This window comes from Ciconia boyciana, chromosome 2 (assembly GCF_034638445.1).
Source record: "Ciconia boyciana chromosome 2, ASM3463844v1, whole genome shotgun sequence".
Classification (NCBI taxonomy): domain Eukaryota; kingdom Metazoa; phylum Chordata; class Aves; order Ciconiiformes; family Ciconiidae; genus Ciconia; species Ciconia boyciana.
In genome coordinates, this window is record NC_132935.1 from 169,346,351 (window position 1) to 169,372,541 (window position 26,191).

The following is a 26,191-nucleotide window of genomic DNA, read 5'->3' on the forward strand; positions in this document are numbered from 1 at the left end:
ACAGAGACTAAAATGTGAAGTATTCTAAACTCATGCTAGAAATAATAGTATTTTAGAACCACTCTTCAGACACCAACCACACCCCCTTTTTGAAAAAGAAAACAAAAAATGCAGTGGGGTTGAAGTGGAAATGAAATAGAGATGAACAGAAAGCCTCTAATCTTGGTAAATATTTTAAATATTAGGTAGACTCAAAGAGAATGCAGAATGCAATTAAAAAATACAGAGTGTATAATAGTTTCTGATCTCTGCGATACCGAATGCACGAAATTTAAAACTGGTAGGAGTCAAATCTTACCTGAGCTCAAGCTGGAGCTGGAGCTTTGCTTGACTTGCACTCATTATTGCAGCTGACACACCTGAAATGAGAGGTATAAAGAGAAACATCTGTGGGATTTCCCATTTCTGCAAAGAAGCAGCCATCTCCTACGCTATTAACATTACCCAAGTAGACTACAAAGCATAGCTCTCCAATATTCTCCTATTGCCAATAGGTTAGCTCTTCATTTCCCCCTTTTGACTACCATAATGATTTAAAAAAAAAAAGTTCCTTATACTGAGTCAATTGCCCGTGTTGCAGTGAGTTTCTGTTGCCTCTCATCCTATTGTTGTGCCCCTCCAAGAGGAGGCTGGCTCTGTCTTTTCTTCACCATCCCGTACGGCAGTTGCACTCACCAATAGGATCTCCCTTTCCCCTTCTCTTCTCAAGGCTGGACAAACCCAGCTCTTGCAGCTTCTCTTGGTAGGCATGTGCTCCAGCCCCCAGACATACTGGTGGTCCTCTGCGGGCCTCGCTCCAGAATGTCATGTCTTTCTGGTCCTGTGCCCAGAAGTCCAGATGCAGTTTCACAAGCGTGGCATAGCAAGGAGTAGCCTCTTTCCTTGGCTTGATGCCAACGCTTATGCTAATACAGCCCATTTTGCAGTTGACCTTTGTCACGGCTGGCTTACCTCACAGACTCATTCTCCGCTTGTTGTCCATGAGGACACCCAGGCCCACTCCTGCAAAGCTGCTTTCTACCCAGTTGATGCCCACCTGTACCACTGTATGGTGTCATTCTATCCCAGGAGGCAAAGACAACACTGGGAACCTCAGCCTTTTCCAAGGCTTTTGACATGAACGACAGAAGCAGACCCAGGCCCGGGCTTCCCTTAGTCTTCCTTCTGCTGCTGATCCGCTTGCAGAAGGCCACAGCATCACAGAATCTCAGAATGGTTGAAGTTGGAAGGGACCTCTGGAGATCATGTAGTCAAATGCCCTCCCCTGCTTAAGCACAGCCACCTGTAGCTGGTTGGCCAGGACCGTGTCCAGATCGCTTTTGAATATCTCCAATGTGGGAGACTCCACAACCTCTCTGAGAAACCTGTGCCAGTGCTTGGTCACCCTTACAGTAAAAAAGTGTTTCCTCGTGTTCAGACAGAGCCTCCTGTGTTTCAGTTTGCACCCATTGCCTCTTGTCCTCTCACTGGGTACCCCTGAAAAGATCCTGGCTCCATCTTCTTTAAACTCTCCCTTCAGGTACTGGTAAGTTCCCTCCCCCTCCCCCCCAAGCCTTCTGTTCTCGAGGCTGAACAGTCCCAGATCTCTCAGCCTCTCCTCATGTATGAGGTGCTCCAATGCCATAATCATCTTCATGGACCTCCGTGGAACTCTTTCCGGTAGCTCCATATCTCTCTTGTACTGGGAAGCCCAGCACTGAACAACACAGTACTCCAGGTGTGGCCTCACCAGTGCTGAGTATAGAGAAGGATCACCTCCTGCTAGCAACACTCCTAATGTAAATCCATCCATGGAAGTTCTTCTGCTCCCCCGAGTCTAACAATCTCAATTAGATCCAGAGCCAATTTTTTTACTACCTATAGCAGATGCACACAACCTAGACATTTCAAAAACAGTGTTGAGAAGCCAGAATTTTCATATTACAAGTGACAATGACTGAAGTCTAATTTACCAACTACTGGGCTGAAAAACTGTTTTCTTGCTAAGAAAATTTAGTCGAAAGATAAAGTAAATGCTAAGTCTAAATCCCAACAAATTAAATATAAAGTTAGGATAGGACAAGCCAAAGAATAATACTCATATTTAGCTTGTTAAAGATGAAAAAGAAAATATTAAGATTGGTTGAAATATATTGGAAGTAGGAAGCCTACTATTGAAACTGAGAAATTAATAAGGTTTAAAAAGAATGTTCTTGGAAGACAATCAGCTGCTTAAAGTCAGATAAGAAAATAAAAATTCATTCTTTTAATCAATGTTAACTTTAGAGATTAGGGAAGGTCCCATACCTGTGCCATACGGGTTTTGGATGGCAGGTGGAAAGGGAGGGTGTATCTGAAAAACTTTAGCACACTAAGGTATCAAATAGAAATGAATTTAACACACACTAAATGAGGAGTTGTAAATGGTTTTTCATGCAGGACTCTCATTAAATTGCTTAACTACCAAGTACTGTCCCTTTATACTTGGCACTGGTGAGGCCGCAACTCGAATACTGTATTCAGTTTGGGGCCCCTCACTACAAGAGAGACATTGAGGGGCTGGAGCGTGTCCAGAGAAGGGCAACGAAGCTGGGGAAGGGTCTGGAGCACAAGTCTGATGGGGAGCGGCTGAGGGAACTGGGGTTGTTCAGCCTGGAGAAAAGGAAGCTCAGGGGAGACCTTATCGCTCTCTACAACTGCCTGAAAGAACGCTTTAGCGAGGTGGGGGTCGGTCTCTTCTCCCAAGCCATAGGACAAGAGGAAACGGCCTCAAGTTGCACCACGGGAGGTTTAGATTGGGTATTAGGAAAAATTCCTTCACCGAAAGGGTTGTCAGTCATTGGAACAGGCTGCCCAGGGAAGTGGTGGAGTCACCATCCCTGGAGGTATCTAAAAGATGCGTAGACGTGGCACTTAGGGGTATGGTTTAGTGGTGGACTTGGCAGTGTTAGGTTTATGGTTGGACTCAATGATCTTAAGGGTCTCTTCCAACCTAAATGATTCTATGATTCTATACAATGTGTTACCTATTACTGAAATCTCCTTCAGTACCAGAGTGGTGGTAAATAGTTAACATGATGCCAAAAACATACCAGGACCAATCCTGGATATTGAAAGCCAATTGGTACTAACTGTAGTAGAGAATGGAGTTAATAGACATGTGATATATTGGGGAAGAGTCAATACAGCTTCTGTAACAGGAAGGCATGACTGGCTATATTCTTTGAAGAATTAAGCAGGCAACGTTACAAAGAAAGTAGTGGTCCCCAAATTCACTGCTACCTCTTAAAAAGTAGCTAGGAATCATTACAATGCTGCATAGCTGCCGACACAATTACAGTGCTAGGAATTATTAGAGAAGGAACTGAGAACCAAATAAATAAATGTCATTATGTGCTCACATCCAGAATGGTAGTGTACAGTTCTACTTACCCTATCTCAAAAAAGATGCAGTTGAGCAGAGGCCATACCAGTATGGTATTTACCACTGGGGATTGCTTTGGAGGCCAGAGTTATAACAGGTCTCAGGAAGATGTTAGACAATTTAATGAAGACTATGTCCATTAGCAGCTATTAAAGTTGATGGTCTGGACAAAACCTCCATCTCAAAAGTCTCTGAATTCTGACTGATGAAAGATGAGAGGATATACTAGGATATACAAATATATAAATATACCCTGTTCCTCACAGCATCTGCAACAGGCTTTATCAAAGAATGTATTCTGGGCTGGATGGATATTTATTCTGATTCATTATGGCAGTTCTCATGATCTTCTGTTATACTCTCCATAGCGTTGACCCCAACGATCAGAAGAAGACGGCTTGTTATGACATAGATGTAGAAGTTGAAGACCCATTAAAGGGACAGATGAGTAGTTTTCTTCTCTCAACAGCTAACCAACAGGAGATTACAGCATTGGACAACAAGGTACTAGCCCAGGAGTAAAGTATCACATGGCATACACTCATTGTGTATCTTCATGTGGGTTTGGTGTCACACATCAAAGACAGTAATGTTGTGAGACAGGTACTTCTCAATTGGATGTGCTTTCAAGGGATGAATCAGCCACATGCAATGGGAATACAGAGGGGTGAGTGGCATTCCCGCGTAGGATTTGATCGAGGGCCTGACACAGTTGTCGAGGTGATAGAAGCAGAGTTTCACAGGTAGTATAATGAGTCCCCTAGTATTCAAGAATCATCTGAACTGTTTGACTATAACTGGTTATTGAGAGGTCATGGTATCTTGTTAAATTGCTATAAGGCAAAGCTAAGAGAATGTCATACTCCAGATGTGTTTTGTGCATGCATGGTTGCAGAACAGCTCTCTGCAGTAGGTGCAAATATGGAAAATGCATGGCAGAAAAATCACCTGGAGCAGTTTGACAGACTTGTTTTCAGTGAAGGAGGATCATGCACACTTCAGATAATAGTATCTGTCTTAACAGCAGTGGTGAGCTCTGCAGGCTTTATTAGAGGTTCATGTCATGGGGACTGTTAGCTAGCTTTTGGCACATGTGTAAATGGCTGATTTGGCTTGGTAAGGGATAAACAAAAGTGACTTCTCAGAGCAAGGGAAGAAGAAGAGGTGTGACATCACGGACCAGAGATGATTTATGTGACATACAGTCAGGCCCAGCTTCTGTTTGTTTACCTCTAATACAAACAAATATGTTAAACTCTGGTCTTCATGCAATTTTAAAGGGGGTTGGGACACTAGCAGTCCTATGGATTCTGGTAACTGTTGCAGCATCTTTTGTTTTATGGCTCTCAAGAAAGGTCCTTTTCAGCAGGGCAGCTGCTCAGCCAGTTGGTTCCCAGCCTATACAGGCTTGCATGCAGCATGCATAGGATTATTTTGTTTCCAGTCCAGCTCACCTTTTCCCATGTCGCTATCACCTCTTTTTTGAGCGTTTGCTACAGCAGAGGGCAAGCTGTGATTAGTGAAGTTACTGAGGTCACTTCTGGGTAAACAGGCATTGACTGCTGCATTGTTGTCATCGATACCATTTATTGCTATGCTGCCACAGAGTCCTCTAGTGGAAACCCGGTGCATGCCAGCAGAATTCTCTTCAGCATGGCTACATCATTTTCCCAAATAAGGAATGATTTTAAGTTGACAGCAGCTCTCTTCTGTTAACATACCATATAGTTGTGCCTACACTAGTGGCCTTGATGGCATAGCCAGATCAGGGGAGGATTATTTTCTCCCATGTACCTGGCCACGTTAGCTGTTTTGGCAAAATAGATGTATACATGAAGTTAAACAAGATAGGTTTACAATCTCAGACTAGAATTTTAGAGGAACAGGGTAGCAAAAGTGTGCTTTTCTGTGTGTGTGTATGTGCAAATGATTCATTAACTGTCTTCCTCTTGATCATACTTGATTTTGTTATCCAGGATGATTATAGGACCTTGACTTCTCTTTGGAGTCTTCATTCTTCCCTGTTGGTTAATGCTCATTTCTTTCATAATATTGCTGAAGATAATGACTCATTTTCTATAAACCTTCCATACTCCTGATTTCTCATTGTTCACATTCCTGTTCTTTTTGCAGCCACTGTGACTTTAATAGGCTTTCTCATAAGAAAAAGTCTAGAAGTCATGACTGTTATGCAAGTTCATTTAACATGGACTTGATCAGGCAATCACTAGAAATTTTAAGGATCACAGCAGGGTATTGAAGATATGATGATGATTAACCAGGGGAATAACTCCTTTCTTGCATTGGGCACTGTTTAAAGACATATTTATATAGCACCTTTCCTGAAAAATCCCAGACTTGGCAGAAAGACTGATTATACACAGGAAATTACTACATTGTACAGTGACATGACTTAGCTCTTCAGTATTGTATATAGCATGCCATCCAGCCATTCAATGCAGGAAGTGAAGAAGAATCCTGTACATACTTGTATTGCAGAAGTACAAGTGAAACCAAAATGTAATCGCAGGATTGCGGTTAACTCCCTCTTCGAAGGGAAAAAGCCATAGAAACCTGCACAAGTCTGCAGTGTAGAATTATCACCTTTGTACATTACAAGAAGTACAAAGATGCTAATGGGGCTGACCTCAGGGTCACTGGAGCACGGGAGGAATTAAGTAACATCTGCTTTGTTTTTTTCTGTCAGATTCATGAGACAATTGAGTCCATAAATCAGTTAAAAATACAACGTGATTTCATGCTGAGTTTCTCCAAAGATCCCAAAGGATACATCCAAGACCTTCTCCGGTCCCAGAGTAGGGATCTTAAGGTGAGCTAAGGTTTGAAGAAGAATGAATAGTGGAACCAGAATGTAAGAATTTTATCTAAATATATATAGAATGTATAGCTAAACCATCCAGGATGGAAAACTGGTGGAAGACAGACAATGAGTGGAATACTGCAATCCCAGAGCAGACTATGCAGGAAAGACAGTTTAGGCTGTATTCCAGTTCCAGTGGAACAGCGGTGCTTAATGGGGGTGGTAGGTGAATTTGTGGTCAGACAGTAAGATCAAAGTGCAGAGCTGTGTTGGTGTACTCCGTAAAATTAAAGCTATATAAAACTCAGCAAGAGCGTTCTACAGTACAATAATACAATTTGGGTGTTTTGTTAGTTCATAATTTAATCTTATTTAAGAAATAGGCAGATTAAATATCAGCTGCCTTTAAGCTTAGCTTTGAGATACCCAAGAAATGGAATGTAAAGAAGTTCAGTTGTTTGCCAGCAAAAATGAATAATTCGTTCCTCATAAAGTTTCACACTTTGTGTCTTTAACTCAGACACCTCAAAACCAGTTGTATTAATGAATTCATGAAATTCTTTTAATAAAATCGTTGTGTCTTTCAAATAGAAATGTCTAGTTTGTAGTCCATAGTCTTCCAAAAATCTACTGTTAAGGTTATGTTTTTTATTATTATTATTTATATTGTATTCAAAAGGGGACAGGCATCTGAAAGAATGTTTAAATAAAGCAGCCTTTAGCTTGAAGAGCTTACAAAGTAAGGTGTTGTGGAGCTTCTCTAGCTGCATACATAGAACAGTTGTTCAGTGTTCTCCCTGACTGACCCAGTCCCATAAGGGGCCTTTTCTATAATGTTCTGCCCTGCTGGCATCAGAATTGTGATTGCACAATACTACTCTGCAAAAGATGCTAGTAATTTTATATTTACCCTTGATTCTGTAATGCTGGAGACAGTCATCAGGATTTTATTTTTTATGGAATCATAGAATCATAGAATGGTTTGGGCTGGAAGGGGCCTTCAAAGATCACCTAGTCCAACTCCCCTGCTGTGGGCAGGGACATCTTTCACTAGATCAGGTTGCTCAAAGCCCCATCCAATCTGACCTTGAACACTTCCAGGGATGAGGCATCCACAGCTTCTCTGGGCAACCTGTGCCAGTGTCTCACCACCCTCATCGTAAAAAAAGTCTTCCTTATATCTAATCTAAACCTACCCTCTTTCAGTTTAAAAGCGTTGCCCCTTGTCCTGTCACTACAGGCCTTGGTAAAAAGTCTGTCCCCATCTTTCTCATAAGCCCCATTTAAGTACTGAAAGGCCGCAATAAGGTCTCCCTGGAGCCTTCTCTTCTGCAGGCTGAACAACCCCAACTCTCTCATCTTCTTTTCATAGGAGAGGTGTTCCAGCCCTCTGACCATTTTCGTGGCCTCCTCTGGAGCTGCTCCAACAGGTCCATGTCCTTCTTGCACTGTGGACCCCACAGCTGGATGCAGTGCTCCGGGGGGGTCTCACGAGAGCAGAGCAGAGGGGCACAATCCCCTCCCTCAACCTGCTGGCCATGCTTCTTTTGATGCAGCCCAGGATACAATTGGCTTTCTGGGCTGCAAGCGCACATTGCCGACTCAGATCTAATTTCTTGTCCACCAGTATCCCCAAATCCTTCTCTGCAGGGCTGCTCTCAATCCATTCAACCTTCTGTCTGTATTGATACTGAGGATTGCCCCAACGCAGGTGATGACATCAGTTGCTCTTCCCTAATGCAGTCACTCCATCATGGAAGGCCACTAGATTAGTCACACACGATTTGCCTTTGGTGAAGCCATGTTGGCTGTCTTTAATCACCTCCCTGCCTTCTGTATGTGCCGACATGTCTTCCAGGAGGGTCTGTTTCATAATCTTACTGGGCACAGAGGTGAGGCTGACTGGTTGGTAGTTCCCAGGGTCCTCCTTTTTACCCTTTTTAAAAATGGGTGTGATGTTTCCCTTTTTCTAGTCACTGGGGACTTCGCCTGACTGCCGTGACTTTTCAAATATGTTGGAGAGTGGCTTAGTGACTACATCAGCCAGTTTCCTTAGGACCCTGGCATGCATTTTGTTGGGCCCCATCGACTTGTGTATGTTCAAGTTCCTCAGATAGCCTCAAACCTGATCTTCTACAAAGGGAGGGACTTCTTTCCCCCTTGAGGTTCAGGGGCTTGAGCAATGTGGGAAAAGAGATTACCATTGAAAACTGAGGCAAAAAAATTTGTTGATTAATTTAGCCTTTTCTGTATTGGTTGTCACCAGTTCTCCTGTCTTATTTACTGGAGGGGCATACATTTTCTTTAATCTTCCTTTTCTGGCCAACGTACCTGTGAAAGCCCTTCTTATTATTCTTCGCATCTCTTGCCAAATTCAGCTCCAGCTGTGCCTTAGCTTTCCTGAGCCCATCCCTACATATCGGGGCAGCATCCCTATATTCTTCCAAAGATACATGCCCCTGGTTCCACTGCCTGTGCATTTCTTTCTTACACTTTAGTTAGACCAGGCGGTCCTTACTGAGCCATGCCAGTCTCCTGCCTTCCTTGCCCACTTTCTTACACCTGGGAATTTAGAGCTCTTTCACTCTAAGAAAAACGTCCTTAAAGAGCTGCCAGCTCTGTTCAGCTCCTTTGTCCCTAAGGGCAGTTTTCCAGGTGGTCCCATCCACTAATTCCTTAAACAACTTGTTGTTTTTTTTCAAATCTTGCTTTCTTGGCAGTTGTGTAGAGACTGAAAAATCAGCTCAGGACTTTGGCCATTTTGGAATTACTAGGGTTTTCTGTTCCTCGCGTTTCAATAGAGTTATTTTTCCTTAATGCTTTCCCCATCAGAACTTTCCTTGAAATCAAGGTAAGATATGCTTTGAGGTAAGGGCAATGCTGGTATAGAGTTGTGCCTCAATCTGATGTGAATACCTTAAAAATTGCAAATTGTAACCCTGTGTATGGGTAACTACTGAGGTTCTTTGGATATGTAGGCTAATAAAATATACAGTGCTGGGGAACTTTTCCTGGCCACTGGAACTAAACTGTCCATGCTGTTAAATTGTTAGAGATCGTGGCGCTTAGCCTGGGCAACTACTGACGCCCAGAATTATTCCTTGGCACAGTTGAGGAGCAAAGGCTGGGAGCTGTTCACAGTTCACAGTTTGTATGCGACCATCTTGTTTTGGTAGTAAGCACACATGGCATTCATTGTCCATTTGCCTTGGGCTTAGAGAACAGTCCTGAACATTTTTAATGTAGCAATGCAGATAAATTTTGAGTCTAGGTAAATCTGAATGTTTCTCTACATGGTAGAAGAGCTATAGTGAAAAATGTTTTTATTTTTGTCACAGGTGATGACTGATGTAGTTGGAAACCCAGAGGAAGAACGCAGAGCTGAATTTTATCACGAGCCATGGTCTCAAGAGGCTGTGAGCAGATATTTCTACTGCAAGGTATGAAGGAATTATCCACAGTGATGGCTTGTAAATGAATCTTCCTGCCACTGAACAATGGAATCTGCTGAACTGTACAGTTTCTCTTTTTATTTCAGATCCAGCAGCGCCGGCAGGAACTGGAACAATCTCTGGGAGTGCGCAACACATAAGTACTGCTCACAAGATCCCATTGGCATCATGACCACCAAACCAGTGGACTTTTCAGTGTTACTTAGCTCACTGTTACACATGGACCTGCTTCCTGACTGGATGAGAATGTACCATCAACACACCAGTCAGAACACCAGCTTTAGAGTGACCCTTGAAAATCTTGCCCATGGGGGGTGTCTCAAACCATTCCAGGCCAGAGACAGTGCCGTACAAGTGTCAGTGTTAAAGAAGATTAAAGGTTCATTCATCAATGTGCATCATTAAGTTTTAGTGGAAAGTTCAGACACTACACAGCAAATCCTGATGGGCTATGCATAGAATCATGGGTGGCATTGATGGGGGAGGTTGAGATGGGTGTTATAGGAGACTACAGATTTAGAGAAATAAATGCAGTTCTCATCCTATGTTACCTAAGAGTCTCAAATAGTAAATTCTCCGGAATTAGGCAAGATAGTCTTTCTTATAGCTGCGGAATGCTTTATATTCCTGAATAGAGTTTTTATTGCAGCTGGAGCAGTGCAAGAAGCCATCCCACCATGTGAAAGAACAAACTAGGAGGATTTTCATTCCTGGAATGAAGAGCCCCTCTGGAAGAAAGAAGTATAGTCAGGACATCTCTTCCACAAACTCTAATGCTTCCTCTTTCCCTTGCCCCTGCAGTGAAAGGTAGACTGAATTACGTATCACTAGATGGGCATGATCAATGTGCTGTACTGAGAGGAAGAGAATTATCCCTGGGATAAGAGCTTCTTAGGCATCCTTAATACCAGTGGTGTTAGCAAAGCTGAGGTTGAAGCAAGAAATGAGGCATTCTGAGAAAATGAAAATAACTTAATGGTGCTTTGCTGATACCTGCTTTGAACGAAGCAGATATTAACAATAACCATATATGTAAAATATGAGATTTCCTAAATGTTTCTCTGTGTGCCAGTAGGGATCAGCACTGAAAAGAACTTCCCCAATTGTTAAGTTGGTGCAGATTCCAAGAAGCTTAACTTCCTATAACATGGCAGTTTTCTCTTTAGTTCAAGATATTAACAGAGTCCCTGGATTGGTCTCACATTTTGATCACAGGTGAACTGCTTCTTACTATGAATAATTTAGTTCCCCCATACATGATACGTACTGGTTATATAGGATGCTGTTGAGTTATAAAGCACTATCAGCCTTAAATAGCACAGAGAACGTATCCCTTGGAAACCATCTTCTTCGTAAGTGTACAACAAATTCAGATTATGGGAATTTATACCATATTTACTTGGAAGCAGGGACATCTTCATTAAATCCTTCCCCCCCTCCCCCCGATTTTTTGTAGTGCATAGACTAGTTTGTAATTAATGGCCCAACATGATTTCTAGTCCAAAAAGCAGCTGCCAAAGTATGGACAAAGAGTATAACTCTTTGTCCAGGTGATGTGGCACTCAGAATCCTCTCCTAGGTTACTCCTTTTCATCTCCTTTCTTTCACTTTCTTGGAAAAAGAATCAAATTCACACATGATACAGAAGGGAGGCAGCTCTTCTGAATAATGCATTTTGCTATAGTATTGTCCTTTTCTCTTCTGCTATCTTTGCCAATTTATTTCTTGGTTAAACTTAAAAGTTTATTCTGTCCAGTCACAGAAGAGATGGTCTTCTCTTCCACTCCTTTATTTAATACCTCTGCTTTCACGCTAATAGTGCCGTAGCTTTTACTCTGACCATTGTGTTCAGAGATGTCTTGGAAAATTTACATTTGATTGCCATTGTATGATGGCAGTACTGTCATGCAGAACCATTGGTGTAAGAAAAAGCATAGCTGTACCTCTTTGCCTGAGGCCTTTTACCGGGAATAGCTTCATTTGGAACTTTTTTGTGTTAAAACCTCTTTTTACAGTAAAACATGAAATCCTGCAGGCTTAAACTGAGTATAGTGAGGGGCTGTGAGGCTGCCAGACAGTGAATGACTTCAAATCTTATTTACTTTAGGACTCCACTAATTGGACTACAAGCAAGCATTATGAGGGAAAACAGTGGGGGTCATCTGCTACTGTGCTTCCATATTTATTATGCTGCTGTGTCAGTTGTGTGCATGCTGTCCAGTGTATAAAACTCTTTTCTGTGTGTGGTAAACAGAGCAGCTACATTCAGGGGATGCATTCAGTCTCCGGGAATAAGAAATGCAGAGAAAGATACGCAAGGATGTGAAAAGGGCATGGGACTGGGATAGATGCCTGCAGGATGTCTGCCAGGGAATTCTGGTTTTTGAGAACTTTCCCATTGAAGTGGCAAATATTTGTACAGAGAAATTTCAGTCGTGCCACAGCTGGCAACATAACGGAGTCCAGCCTGCTTTTAGAATCTCTCTCTAGAATTAATTGGATGGATCTGTTTCCAAGTCTCTTTCAAAGCAAATTAACGAAACTAATGTGGTGTTGCTGCCCAGTGTTCACAACAGCATCACTGGAAGGTGAATCTATGTTAAGCACCAATGCTATATTGAAGTGTGTGTGTGTGAGCATGTGTGCGCGCGCACATGTGTGCACGTGCATGAGTCAGCCACTGTAGATGGCACTGAAGATGACAATCCAAAATCTGAATTCTTATATCCCACTGTCCATATTCCTACTGTACATAAAAAGACTGGTCACCAACAGTGAGTCTTAGGAATAGTTGTCAGATGTCTTTCCTTTGGTTAAACTGGGGTTTGAGATTTTGATGCTTTTTTCCTGTGTTCAGAAGCAGTTCAGACCTTTTACTGAAGAGACACAGAAATTTTGTCCTCTGTTCCAGGAGTACAGCCAGGAGCTTGCTTGTTTTCAAAAAAGGGAAATTATATTTGAAGATAAATAATGGAGCAATACTGGGAGGAACTGGACCAAATGCTGCTTGGGCATACAAAAATGAAAGACAGTGGTACTGAACAGGCATGTAATTGTGGCAGATTGTGAATGATAAATTCATTTTAAGTTCAGGATGGTTGTCTTTTTGTGTGTATAAAAGATGACAAGAAGATGTTTTGGGGTCTTCAGTTGCTGCCACAGTATACAATACAAATCTGCGCATACTGCAAAAAAAACATTCTGTGCATAGAAGTAGTTAATGTATAGATTATAATACAGATTGTTAGAAAATATAGCATCAAACTAGGAAAGTGTTAAAACAGAATTCTGGAGTACCAATAGAAGGGAAATATATCTTGGAGCTGAAGTGTTGACATGGCAGGTTTGAAACACTCTTTTTAGTCCTTCGAGCTGTTGGCCATGAGTCAGGATTCAGACCAAGTGTTTCTTAGAAATTAAAGGGAAAACAAATGTTTGATTATGGAATAGAGAGAAGAATACAGCAGTGGAAAACAAAATAAAAAGATGGAGCAGAGCACCACTGAAGTGCCAGTAACACATAGCACAGTATAATGTGCAGAGTACTGTTGGAAATAGCACAGTCCATGAGAGTCAGTGTATTTTGTGTGCATGTGTGTATGTACATGTAGAGAGCATGTGGGAGAGAGCCAGTGTCAGCTTGTTATGTAGCCTGGGAAATGGGCATCCAGGACAGAACCAAATGTTCTGCAAATAACTTTGAGACACATTGTCAAAACATTTTCCACTTTTATCAGCAGGGATTTGGTTGTTCGACTTAGCAGGGTTGGTAGTTGTAGCGCAGACATTGTTTCAGCTGGGAGGTTTTTTACACCACATTGTTTAGAATCTATCCTGTGGAAGCTGAGTGAAAATATTAGTGCATATATTGGTGCATATCCTAGGGCTCCTAATTTTGCCAAAATGCTAGTCAGGTACTGGGGGGTTTTTTTGGCCTGTTTTTGTGCTGAGAACCCTTTCATGGCAGTGCAAATAGATGAGGGGGGAAGAGAAAGCTCTTTTTTCCTGAAGAAAGAGGTCTCCTTTCTGTAACTGCTCTGTTGTTTAATAGGATGTATCTGTTCTGCCAGATCCTGTATGATAAACACTTTTTCCAATCTCATTGAAGACAGGAACTCCATTAAAAAATACAACTGTGGGTTTGTGAGAGTGAGCAAATATGTGCATGGGGATGGGGGGGAGAGAAAGGGGGGCGGGGGGGGAGGGGGGGGAGAGAGAGAGACTCCCTCTACTCTGTAGCCACCATATCTTCATTGTATGATGCCGAGTGACTCGTAGAAAAGCTTTTAACAATAAATACTTTGTTTCTTTGTATCTCTTGCACTAACCTTATGTGTCTTAACAAAGACAGGTACAGTTTGTTTCTTTCTGCTCCTGAGAATGTTCTCGAGTTTTTGGATTTATGATCACTTGTGTGCGCACGCGTGCGCAGACACACAGGGGCATACATATACAGGTTTTAATAGGACTTGAAAAAGGTGAGAACTATTGCTTTTTAGATCTTTCTTACGTGAATTCGTTTCTTCACTGGATTCCATCTTCAGCCATTTCCATACTGAATAAGTGAGAAATCCTTACCATTGGAGAGGTCCGGCTTGTCTCCAGGTCAGGTGCTTGGTCATTTGCAGTACATTTATCATTATCACTGTTATTAGTTATAGTCAACAAAAAAGTTGCAGCTGGGGCTAGAGCTTGGATGCTGAGAGGTGTTGTGGGAATTACACAGCCACCACCTAGACCACGGTAGGAATTATGTGAATGCCACCTCAACAGGGCTTGTCCCTAGGTTCCGCTTTAATAAAAGAATCAGAGTTCCTTCTTCTACTATGTTTAATGTGCCATAGTAGTTACAGCTCGAGCTGGGTGCCTCTGAAGAGGGACCCTGCCTGTTGATTGTTACTGGATTTTATAGTCTCTACAGGTCGCTTGATTTCCTGATGGCATTTACGCTCATCCAATCCTGTTTGTGGAGTCTGGGGTCTTCTCTTCTGATTTTCTCCCGCAGCCTCCAGGCACCCCTTTTGTCTGTGTCTCGAGACGTTTCCTTATCTTTTGTTACAGAACAGCCTGTAGTTAAAGTTTTACTTATACTTACTTATCTACTGGTTATATTTCCATAGATAAAAACAAAGGTTAAAGTACAAGTCATGTGGCCTAAAGCTTCATTTACTTCAGTCACTAGTGCTAAGCTCTGGCACAAATTAATCTCTCACTACAGAGGAGCCTGGAGTAAGCTGTGCAAACAGCTAGCAGCCTTCCAACAGTGGTACTATACAGCCAATAATATTAGAAACCTTTGTCAGCACGAGCAAGCTGCAATTCACCAGCTCAGTGAAGAGAGTTTTGTTTCTGGGTTAAGGTTTCTTAGCCCAACAGACCATCAAGAGAGAATGATGTAAAGAAGTCGGGTCGGTGAAAAGGAGAAAGAGAGAAGAGTGAAAGAGGAAAGGAAAACCGAGAATTACTTCAGCAACTCAGTGAAAGGGAAAGCAGAAGTAGTAACCTTTATCTGCGAAGAAAGCAAACAGACTTGAAAAAAATTTCCTAAATGTCTATATAGATATTCCACCTAGTGTGGGGAAAGTTCTATTTGGAAGGTTGTTTAGGAAATCTCAGCAGCTGAGATTAACAAAAGTTAATTTTGCCTTTGAAAAAAATGAGTCTCTGCACACTTCCTAATGGAGAAGGAAAAGCAAGCAGCAATAACAGCAATCATCTTGTAGTAATAACAGTCCCATACATTTTATCCCTTTCCTTTTGGAGCAGCAACAGGCAAGCTTTTCCATGATTCTGAGAGGAGGAATGCAGATTTTTTTTTTTTTTTAGTTTCCTGTTGCTTCTTGTTCCTTTCTTGTTCTGTCTGCTCCCCATCCCTATCCTGTTCCTCATCACTATTTAGTTCTCTTGTTTTTTCTTTTTTTTTTATTTTTAAAAAGTTCCCTATGCCTTTTCTTTAACTCCCTCATTCCTGTCTTGTGCCATGTCCCATTTTTGAGGCCATGGAAGTGACATCAGGAGTAGTAAGTTGTCAGAAACAGGTCCTCCAGCCATTGCTGTTTCTACCTTCTCCATCTCTTTGTCCCAGTCTGCATCTCTATATTATTTAGTCCCTCTCCCCTGTTCTCTGTCCTACTTTTTCTCTCTCCCTTGCCACCCCCATCTCTCACTCACCACCCCCACCTTTATCCTTCCTTCTTCCTCTCCTTTTTCTGTCTCTCCTTTTGTTCTGCTCCCTGACCCTATTTCTTCCTCCATCTCACCATCCTTTTCCCTGTACCTTTCCATCTCTGCTCCTCAGCCCTTCTCCCTCGTCTTACTTTTCTCATTATAACCCTTCTATCCTGTTTCCCATCCCTCTTTTTCTCCATCCCTCTCTGCTGCTCCCTGCCCTTCTCTCCCTCCATCATCTCTCTCTGTCCTTGCCTCCCTCTCTGTCTCTCTGTTCTTCTTGTGTCTCTACCATTCTGTCCTGCTTTTTCACATTCTGTCCCAGTGTCCTGCTCCCTGATCCTCTTTCCTTCTGTTGCTCTGTCCTTCTATGTGTCCTTCTCCACTCCCCCATTTTTCTCATGGTCCCTCTTCCTTTTTAATTCTGTGTTGCTCTGTCCTGCTCCCTGCCCCTATTCTTTTTAATCCCTCTCTGTCGTGCTGCCCATCGGAGGTTTTTTCAGCTCCATCCTGCTCCCTGTCCTTAATTTTTCTGTCTCTGTCCTGCTCCCACTCCCTCTTTCTGCCTCTCTTCTGTCCCTGCTAATTCTTTCTCCATCTCTGTCTTGCTCCCTGTTTTTTTCCCCTCTCGCTGTGTCTGTCATTTTTCTTGTCCCTGTCTTTTCTGTCTCTCTCACTATCCCCCTCCCCACCTCATGCTTTCTTCGCTACCCCCCACTGTCCAGCCAGCTGCCTCCTCTCCTCTCCTCTCCTCTCCTCTCCTCTCCTCTCCTCTCCTCTCCTCTCCTCTCCTCTCCTCTCCTCTCCTCTCCTCTCCTCTCCTCTCCTCTCCTCTCCTCTCCTCTCCTCTCCTCTCCTCTCCTCTCCTCTCCTCTCCTCTCCTCCCTCCCCTCCTCCTCCCCTCCCTCCCTCCCTCCCCTCCCTCCCCTCCCTCCCTCCTCCCTCCCTCCCTCCCCTCCCTCTCCTCTCCTCTCCTCTCCTCTCCTCTCCTCTCCTCTCCTCTCCTCTCCTCTCCTCTCCTCTCCTCTCCTCTCCTCCGCCCTGCTCCTCATTTTTGGCGGCCTCCACCTCTGTCCAGCAGCCCATCTCTCCAGAAGCCAATCAACCGACTGTCCGTTCCCCACTGGACTGACGACTGCAGCTCCGGGTACGACTGCCGAAGTGTCCCAGTGGCAGGGGGAGCGCAGAGGGCTCCGAGCCCCAGAGCAGACTCGCTCCCAGGACTTGTTACATGCATGACTGAATAAATACTCGCCGTCCCCTTTGCCCTCATGGCTGTGTTTGCACTCCCTTTGCACTGGGTGCGGGGGTGTGAGGGAACCCCGGGGGAGGCGGTCAAGCACTGCGAGGGTCGGGTGATGGCCCCCGTTCCTGCTGGCCTCCCGCTGTGGGCCGGAGCTAGAGCAGCCCCAGATGCAGGTGGTGAGGCCGATGGCGAGAGCCCCTCCCTGTAAAAGGGTGGCTGCCGGTGGAGGGGCTGGTGCTGCCCTGCCGGGTGGCCGTGCTGGGGCCAGTATGAGCCAAAGGAGGAGCAGAGCGGAGCGGGCGCCGAGCTACGGCTGCACCGAGGGAGGTGAGTGTGGCTGGGCATCCCTTAGACCGCGGACGTCCCGGACGGCGGGTGGGGGAGGGGAGGGCGCCTCTCCCGAGGCCGGGTGGGGGAGGGCACTGGGGGCTCACCGGGGGGCGGGGAGCACGGGGGGGCGGGGCTTTGGGCCCGGTGGCGGCGCCGCGCGATCGACCGGCGTGCCCTGGGGAAAGCCCCAAAGAGGGCGGCCGTGCCTGCGGGAGGGCGGCGGGGTCCGTGTCGGAGGCTCGGAGTGGCGGCGGGGACGCGGGGCACCACGCCGTGTTGGACCCGGCCGAGGGGACTCCTCTGCGCCGCGCTGGGGAGCGCTGGGCTGCGCTGGGGGATCGGCGGGTGCACTTGCTCGGGGCGGGGGGAAAACAGTGTCCCCGCAGCGTCAGAGAGCAGGGAAGGCTACCTCTCGCGGCATGCCGGGAGCTGTAGTCTTGGGGCACAGGGCTTCCGGTCAGCCATGTTGGTTCCCGGGGCATGCCGGGAGTTGAAGTCTTCTGTCCCTCGGGTGCCGGGCGGCCATGCTGTGTTTGCTAATGCATGCCGGGAGGTGTAGTATTTGCGGACTTGGCTGCCGGACAGCTGCGCTACTCTCGGGCGCGTGCGGCGAGGCGTAGCTATCGCCGCGGCTCCTGCGGAGCGAGATGTAGTTTTGTTGCCGGTGTCGTGTGTTTTTCTGCGGGCTTTCCGTTGTCAGTACAGCAGGTGGGGTGCCGCGCATGCGCATTGATGCGCGCTCGCTGCTGCTACCTGGCGACCAGAATTCAGTACTGCAGCTGGAGTGCTGCGCATGCGTGGTGGCGCGTGACGCCTGGCTCGCTGCTGCCGCCCAGCGACCAAAAGTTGGTACTGTAGCTCGGACGCAGCGCATGCGCAGTGACGCGCGCGGGTGTCGCCCGGCGACCTGCAGTCGGTACTGCAGCACGGGGGCTGCGCATGCGAGATGGCGCGCGCTTGCTGCTGCCGCCCGGCGAGCAAAAGTCGGTACTGCAGCAAGAGCGCCGCCCATGCGCGGAGGCGCCACCGCGCTCCACGCTGCCGTCTGCCGGTAACGGCAATGCGATGCTGCGGTGCCTGCGAGGTGATGCCGCCGTGCTCGTTGCTGCCTCCCGGTAAGGAAACGCCGCTTCCACCCCACGTGCGTGGTGTCGGCGGGCGGTCGGCGCGCAAAGCGCGGAACTGCAGCGCCGGTGCTGCTCCTGGGCAAGCGCCACCCGACGGGCGCTTGCTGCTGCTGCCGCCTCGTGGCCGAAGCGCGGTACTGCAGCGCCAGCACCGCACAGGTGCGCAGCAGCGCTGCCGCCGCCTCGTGGCCTAAATGCAGTACTGCAGCCCGGCGTTCGAGCGCCGCCTCTGGCCGTCTGGGTGCGCCAGGTGTGGGTACTGGCGGCGGGGGAGGGCCGAGGCCATCAGTGAGGCGAGTGAGCCCCTTTGGCAGGTGCAGGTGTGTCTCCTGCCCGCTGGCCACCCAGGGGTGGCACCTCGCTGCATCAGGCTCCCAGTCCGCCAGAGGCGAGACAGGTCAGGGCAGCCCCAGGGAGTTACCAAGACCTGATAGAAGGGAAGAGGGGAAGGAGATGGACACCTCCCCCGGCACAGGTGCCAGGCGTCTCCCCAACTTGCCAGAGCTTCCCCTGAGCGTCCCCTGGCCCCGCTCGCCCCATGCAGATGCCCCCAGCTCCAGCATGTGCCCTGAAGCCTGTCCCATAGCCCCAGGTCACCCCCAAGCCCTGTTGTGATGGTGGCAGGCCAGAGCTTGAATGCGCCTGATTCTTCCGTAACGTGGGTGCCGTTAGCAGCAGTGTGGGGAAAGAGCAGCATCTCCAGAAGCCCCTGTGGAAGGAGAGGATTCGGCCAGGGGTGAGCTACGGTAACAACGGTGGCTGCTGCTTCTTTCTGTTTCCCAGAGGCTCTGCTGAGGACATGGTTGTCCGTTCCTCCCCTGGGGATGCCGTTGACTGCACCCGCCTCAGGAAAATGGAGTCTTGAGTGTGGTATGACCTCAGGAAAGCTTCAGTGTCTTAATTTGACTATTTTGCTTGACAAGATCTTTCTGCTCCAGTAAAAGGGGCAGGCAGCCCGTGAAATTGGTGATGATGCGGCAAGTATAAATTTTATCCTTGTAATCATATTTTCAGATTTTCAGTAGTGTTTTACATTTTGACATCAGTAGAGCTTAGATGATTTACATTTGCTGTAGGTTTGGAGCTAAATTTTTTTAATTATGGCTCTGCTCCAAAGATTGTTGATACCAGGAGGCTCTGGAAGATCTTTAGACTCTCACAAGTACAACTTTTGTATGAGAAAATGCTGTTTCTGGGATTACCGTGGGCAAATGAGAGTGTGTTTGGTGTTTCTGGACAGAGTGCATCTTTATAGATTACTAATTTGGCAGACTAGCCATCAAGTGAAAAGCAAAATTCTCTGGGAAGGGGAAGATCTTTCTGGAAACCTGAAAGGAGCACTAGCATTATTGCTCTGTAATCCTGAGCTGTTTGATTCCTATCTGTAAGGAAAAAGATTATATATGATTACATTATATATTATTATATTTGATTTATTATATATTTTTATATTTGTTACTGTCATGTTTGTTCCCCTTCAAAATGTGAACTCTGCAGCAGCAAGGCACAACCTAAAACCCCATCTTTTCAAGGTTCTGCTCCTCCCTACTTTATGGTGATAAATGTCTGATCCCTTTCTTCTTAATGGACAGCACAGCAAATGGAAAGGTTAAAACTGGGAAAATTCTCTTGTGCTTTGTGGGCTTATTGCTGCCCCAGCAGTTTGCAGATAGGACAGTGGGAACTACAGGCTATAGGGCTTGTATAATATGATTGTACAGCTCTTTCTTTCAGTACGTGCTGTCCAGGAGAGAACAGAAGGTGAGAGCCGAGTCACCTTAGAGTTATTTCTGCTCCTTCTCCCTTTATTGTGAGTAGGCACCAGAATGCTTCTTGCCTCTGATTGCTGGGGCATCCCTCCTGCACCTTCCTGCTTCTGCAGGCCATCTTCCAGCACTTTCCTCTGCAGAAGCTTCGAGGATCTTTGGGCAGCTTGGAGGAGTTGAAACAAATGTTTAGAGCAATGTTTGTTTTCTGAAGTGTGTGTATATATATGTATACACTTCAGAATATATTTCAGTATTTGCAGTACTGAGAAACGAATCAAATTCTTCTGGAACTGCCAATCGCAGGTTTCAACAAGCGCCAGTGCTCCTGAGAGCCATGCCTGGGGCTGAGGTGCTGAGGCAGGAGTGAGATGCCCAAGTTTGAGAGACACTTCTGGATTATTTCATGTTTTCTGGGCTTGGCCTATCACTCTGAGAGGCTAGACAAATATTTTTCTTCCCCAGGTAACATACCTGTTGTGTAGCTGATCTCTAATTTCAGATGTCATTGTAGGCCTTTGGTAGAGCCGCACACAGTGACACATAGGTCCCACTTCTGCATGAATTAAACTGATTTGGCACGTTGATGTGTGGGTTGTTTAAGTTCTCCTTTGCAGTACAGATGTACCTGTGATGAACTTCATTACAAGCATTCTGCCCTGCCCTCTAGCTACCAAATGCCAAGATGCATCCAGGAAACTGAAGCAAAAGGCAAATATTATAAAGAGGTAAAGCGAGGAAGAAAAAGTTCAGAGAAGAAAAGACCACATTTGCAATGTGAACTATGTTGTCCAGCATTCCGTTTTTAACTGTTGAAGGCAGCAAACCAGAACAGAATTGTGGCTTTGTTAGAAGGAGTTATAATGGCCAGTGACAGCAAGGTACTAAAGCTTCCTCCTTTGTTTACTATTGTCCGATCATTGTACATGATCGAGGCACCTTCCAGTGGCATGGTAAAAGAGATTAGCTTAAGCCGTGTCACTTGAGGTTCAACTGGAACATGTTTTCCTCCATTTGTGAGGCAGACTGACAGCTGCTGTGGGGTAGGTCTAGCAGCCCGATTGCCTCAGATATCAGCATTTTCATAATGCTTATTAAAATAGGTCATGGATAAGGCAAAAAAGAGACTCCAGGGGAAAGATCTTCCTTAACAGATGTAACAGAAAGGGCAGATACTGTGCTGTGTCCTTCTCCACCTGCAAGAGGAGCAGGGAGGAGCGGAGCAGACTTCATCAGGAGCCTGAGCAAGGGACAGCAGGGGATGCCATAAGAATATCTAGTAAGGAGATGCCATGCCTGGCATGAGGTGAGGGGGGAAATGCCACGGAGCAAAGGCAAGCTGGGTTGTTGAGTCTGGCAGCCAGCTGCAAAAGCACAGGTTGAAAGGAAAGGATGGAGTTCTCTCATCTTGATTTCCCGAGGCGATGCTTTTACATCTGCACTTGTCAGGTGTGCATTTCTGTACTTTGGCAAGACTGTTTTGTTTTCTCCTGTCCTCTATTTGATACTGCCATGAGGGAGAAAATGTGCAGAGAGAAGAAACTGGGAAATGAAATTCTTTCCCTTGTTTGAGTACGGACAGACAGAAGGTGATTTTTTTCCTGTTCTCAATGGTCCTGGGCTGGCAGGAGTACTTAGAAAGATCATAGAGCAGCCCCAAAGAAGGACTTCAGCTCTTAGGAATTTGCTGAGTAACGGCCTTATGAAATAGCGATGCTTGTTTTTATCTCTACTTTTTTTTTTTTTTTTTCCTATTTATGATGTTTGATAGGAAGATATTTTTCTTCTGCTCGGAGTAAAGGTTCAGGGTTTCAGTGGGTCACAGGCTAGGATGGGTCAACATTCCAGTGCAGTTAGAAGGAAAAAAGAAAAAGCCCACGTGAAGCTGTTTCAATAACAGTATGCCTTGTAAAGCACAAGAAGTCATGCTTCTGCTCTTCTCCATTCTGCTCATACAGTAATTCACCTGGAGTGCTGGTCTCTTGTTTTGGAAACTTCATCTGGAGAAAAGTAAAGACCAATCTAGTAGGTCTACCCAGTCCAGACAAACTATGAAAATCTTGATTTGAGAATCCTGCCAGGAGAGGTTGAATGAGCTGGTTTCATTCGTGTAAGAATAGATATACGTGATCATGTCTTAGTATTGCAGAACTTGGCTGGAGAGGGCACTGCTGTTCAAGGTATTCCTCTTACACGGTAAATATTTGATCCTAAGGATTATTTCAGTAGCGCTGCTCTTTGTTTTAAATTCATATCAGATTTTCTCAGTGTCCTTTTTTTCTTTAAAAAATGTAAATACCGTGTGCATCTATTCAGCATATCCACGGATATACAGTGCAACATTACACACAGAGTGATTTTGATATTAATTGCATCCACCCTACGGTGTGAGTTGCCTTGTATATGCCCGTATCAAAGCATACTCTCAAGCTGCTTGCACAAGGTGGCAACCTTTTGTAAATAAAGAGACAACTAATTTTCCTTAAACTCCTATCTGCTGGGAGCCAGTGCCAGGTGGTAAGATTCCTCTGTCATATTGTACCTAAATATAATATAATTGACAAATGCCAGCAGCCTGCTGAGAAGGACCTGCTGGGAGAACTGACAAGCATTGGGTTCTCTCCAGGCTCAAGTGTGTAGTTTCCTGTTGGAGCAGAAATAGACTGTTACATTCCTCAAGGTGAAATCTTTGTTTGCTTAACTTACTCAGGATCAAAGTAGGGTTTCTTCTGTGTCCTTCAGAAGTAAAAGGTTGAAAACTAAATTGCTCAGTTAAAGCTTTTACCTAATTGCTGAATTTTCTGTCAAATCTAGACAGAAAATAGAACAGTTAGATAAGCAGATAGCCTTTAACGAAAAATAATACAGATGGCAAGTTTTGGTGTATTTGAAAATTGATATGCAGAGTTAAGAGCACTTCAGCCCTTAAAACGTTGCTTACTTGTTAGAGGCGAGGGGCTGGTTAAGGCCAGTGAGCAACATAGAGCAGAGGACAAGAAAATGAAGCATAAACCGCAAAGTCAGAACCACAGACTCGATCTTTTCAATTGATCACAGGAACCCAGACAGGAAACCTTGCCACCAGCCGCTGCTTTGAGAAGGAGCTGGTAGCTGCTCCTTGAAGGACTCCATCCAGATACTTGCAGGGAGAAGGACACAAAAAAGAGATCCAGTTTCAGATGCAGTCTTTGTTCAGCTTGTTCAATTTGGTTTCCTAAGGGGCCATTGTGAGGAGCATGCCTTGTGATTTTGTAAAACTGTGGACAAAAATGAAGGAGAAATATACATTCTGAGGACAACAGAATAGAAATGCATTGAGAGTTGTGTATCAGAGCTTCCCAGAGGGTGTCTGGGAAATGAGGAGAGATTTGTGCACGGTGGGAAAAGGGAGCACAAATTAGTTGTCTCCTTGGGCAACTTGGAGGCTGAGGTCTTAAAGTATCTCCTCTCCTGTGAGGAGAGGGACTCGGCTGACATACCAGCTTACTGTATTTTGTCTCTAGTTAAAATACGTTCTGTGGCAGCCTTGCTAGTGTACTCCTAAATGCTGCTGTGACAAAAATGAGAGTGTTTTCTGCCATACTTGGGAGAATGCTCTCAGAAAGATTTCATGTTTTTTTCCTGTTCAGCAAAGGGCAATCCATGCGTGTGGAGGACGTTTTCTCACAAGAATTAAAGGGCTGCCCGGGCCAAACTGTGTTTTCAGCTGTCCACCTGTTAAAGGAGAAGCCGCTGCCCAAGCATACACGCCATTCAGGGAGTCACACACACACCACCCGAGCCTTTAACTGCTAGGACTGGAGTCCCTTTGCAGCAGGCAGCTCCATTGAGCTGATGGGTGCCCCTTTTTGACTCCTTGCTCACACACACACTCGCTCTCGGGTGCTTTCTCTCCCCTCAGGCTCAACCCTAGGTTTCCTGAAGCAGAGTCTCCGATATGACGTACGCCAGATGAATTTATTGATTGGTACAGCGGTGAAAACAGCTCGAGGTGGGTGCCTCCAGAGAGGGACCCAGAACAAAGAAATCCCTGGGCAATGATACCCTTACAATTTAAATTCCCCTCCCCTCAGGAGACAGTTTGGACCAATAGTAATATTGGGGTCTGGGGTCTTCCTGTTCTTCATTGGGCCCTTTCATTGTCTCTAGGTGGGCCGATTCTTCTCTTATCTCTAAGGTTGTGACTTCTGCCAAGGTTGAAGCTTCCTTCTCTTTCTGGCTTGCACCGGTTTCGGGGCCTTCCTTCATGTAGCCAAGTACAAGTTCAGTGTATGGTCAGTGAATCTGGGTGAAAGTTCACAGCTTGCAGCCTAAAGCTTCAACAAGCCTTGATAGTAATGCTATATATTGGATTCCGTTTGGGCTAGAAAGTGACGACTACAACAACCACCAACTAGATCGTGCTAGGGCACAGTTCTCACTGATATCAGAAAACGTGGTGGGTAGCACTGCACAGACTCTTGTTTGTAATCAGCTGTGACAGAGTTTAAAGCGGTCTCCAGCCTCCCCTAAACTCAGGGGCAAGGGGAGTTGCTCAGCATTGCAGCGGAAAGGTCCTTAGTGGAGCCGCAGTGCATCTCTGTGATCTCCTCATCGCTCGAGTGCAGTCAGAGCATCACGTATCATGAAGTTCCCATTGGCATTTCACGCGCTGTTACCCAAGTACTTGTTTTGGGATGAAAACCTCATTGGTCCAGTGTTGCATAGTTTTCATCATGGGATCCTTTCATTCGTTCCCTGGCATTGGGAGATTCTGACAGATGCCATATTCCTTTTGCACAGGCTGATGCTGAAGTTGTGGTCAGCACCTCAGAATACCATGACTGGATTACAGAGGGCATGTTTCTCTCAGTTTTCTCTCCATTTCTAGCAGGACAAAGGTACGGGCCATTCCTCTGTAGTTTGATAGTATTGATAGCTACAGCTAGTTCCTAGATAAAACAGACCTTTGTTTATAAAACCAGTGTTACCTGATTGAGAAATGAATGTTTTTCTTACATATCAGTATGAACCAAATGCTTATATGCTTTACTGCATTAGTGAAATGATTATAATAGAAAGAGAGGGGTGATACAAGTAACTTTTTCAAATCCAAAATTCATACTTTTACTTTTGTTATTCCTTAGCACAGTAGGGATGCCACAGCATTTTTGTGATGTAAACCATTTTCAAAGGCTGTCAACTTTCATACATAACATCTTGCTGATTTCTCAGGCAAGAATGAAAGAAAGGAGGAGGAAAATATTTTTTTTCTTTTTTTTTTTTTTTACCAAAACCCCAACAAAGTGAGCCCTGGCCAAATACAGAGTTAGGAGCCAAATACGGAGTTAGGAGTTAAAGTTAGGGATTAGGGTTAGAGGGTTAGGGGTTAGGGTCATTAGGGTTAGGGTTAGGGGTTAGGGTTAGGCTTAGGGGTTAGGCTTAGCGTTAGGGTTAGAGGGCTAGGGTTAGGGTTTAGGGGTTAGGGTTTAGGGGTTAGGCTTAGCGTTAGGGTTTAGGGTTAGGTTTAGGGTTAGGGTTTAGGGGATTAGGTTAGGGGGTTAGGGTTATGGGTTAGGGTGTGGGTTAGGGTTAGTGTTAGAGGGGTTGGGTTTAGGGTTAGGTTTAGGGTTAGGGTTTAGGGGGTTAGGTTAGGAGGTTAGGGTTACGGGTTAGGGGTTAGTCTTAGGGATTAGTGTTAGGGGTTAGAGTTGGGTTAGGTTTAGGGTTAGGGGGTTAGGGTTAGGGCCCTTAGAGTTAGGGTTAGGGGTTAGGGTCATTAGAGTTAGGGTTAAGGGTTAGGGTTAGGATTAGGATCGTTCTAGTCTGTCCTGTACCCAGTTGCCTTTAAAATTTTCTTTCTATGTCTCCATCTAGTTAGGTTTTTTGCTATTTTTAA

The 26,191-nt window shown here is 45.3% G+C and overlaps 1 protein-coding gene across 6 annotated transcripts in view; it reads left to right on the plus strand.

Moving 5' to 3' along the window:
- The window catches only part of SMARCD3 (SWI/SNF related BAF chromatin remodeling complex subunit D3), a 116,807-nt gene extending 102,966 nt beyond the window's left edge, over positions 1-13,841 (plus strand). For all 6 annotated transcript variants that reach the window (XM_072855028.1, XM_072855025.1, XM_072855026.1 and 3 more), the window contains 4 exons: positions 3,772-3,907; positions 6,111-6,233; positions 9,563-9,664; positions 9,763-13,841. In XM_072855028.1, the coding sequence (XP_072711129.1) occupies positions 3,772-3,907; positions 6,111-6,233; positions 9,563-9,664; positions 9,763-9,816 (415 nt within the window). In that variant the 3' untranslated portion in view covers positions 9,817-13,841. The remainder of the gene's footprint in view (positions 1-3,771; positions 3,908-6,110; positions 6,234-9,562; positions 9,665-9,762) is intronic.
- The last annotated feature ends 12,350 nt before the right edge of the window (positions 13,842-26,191 follow it).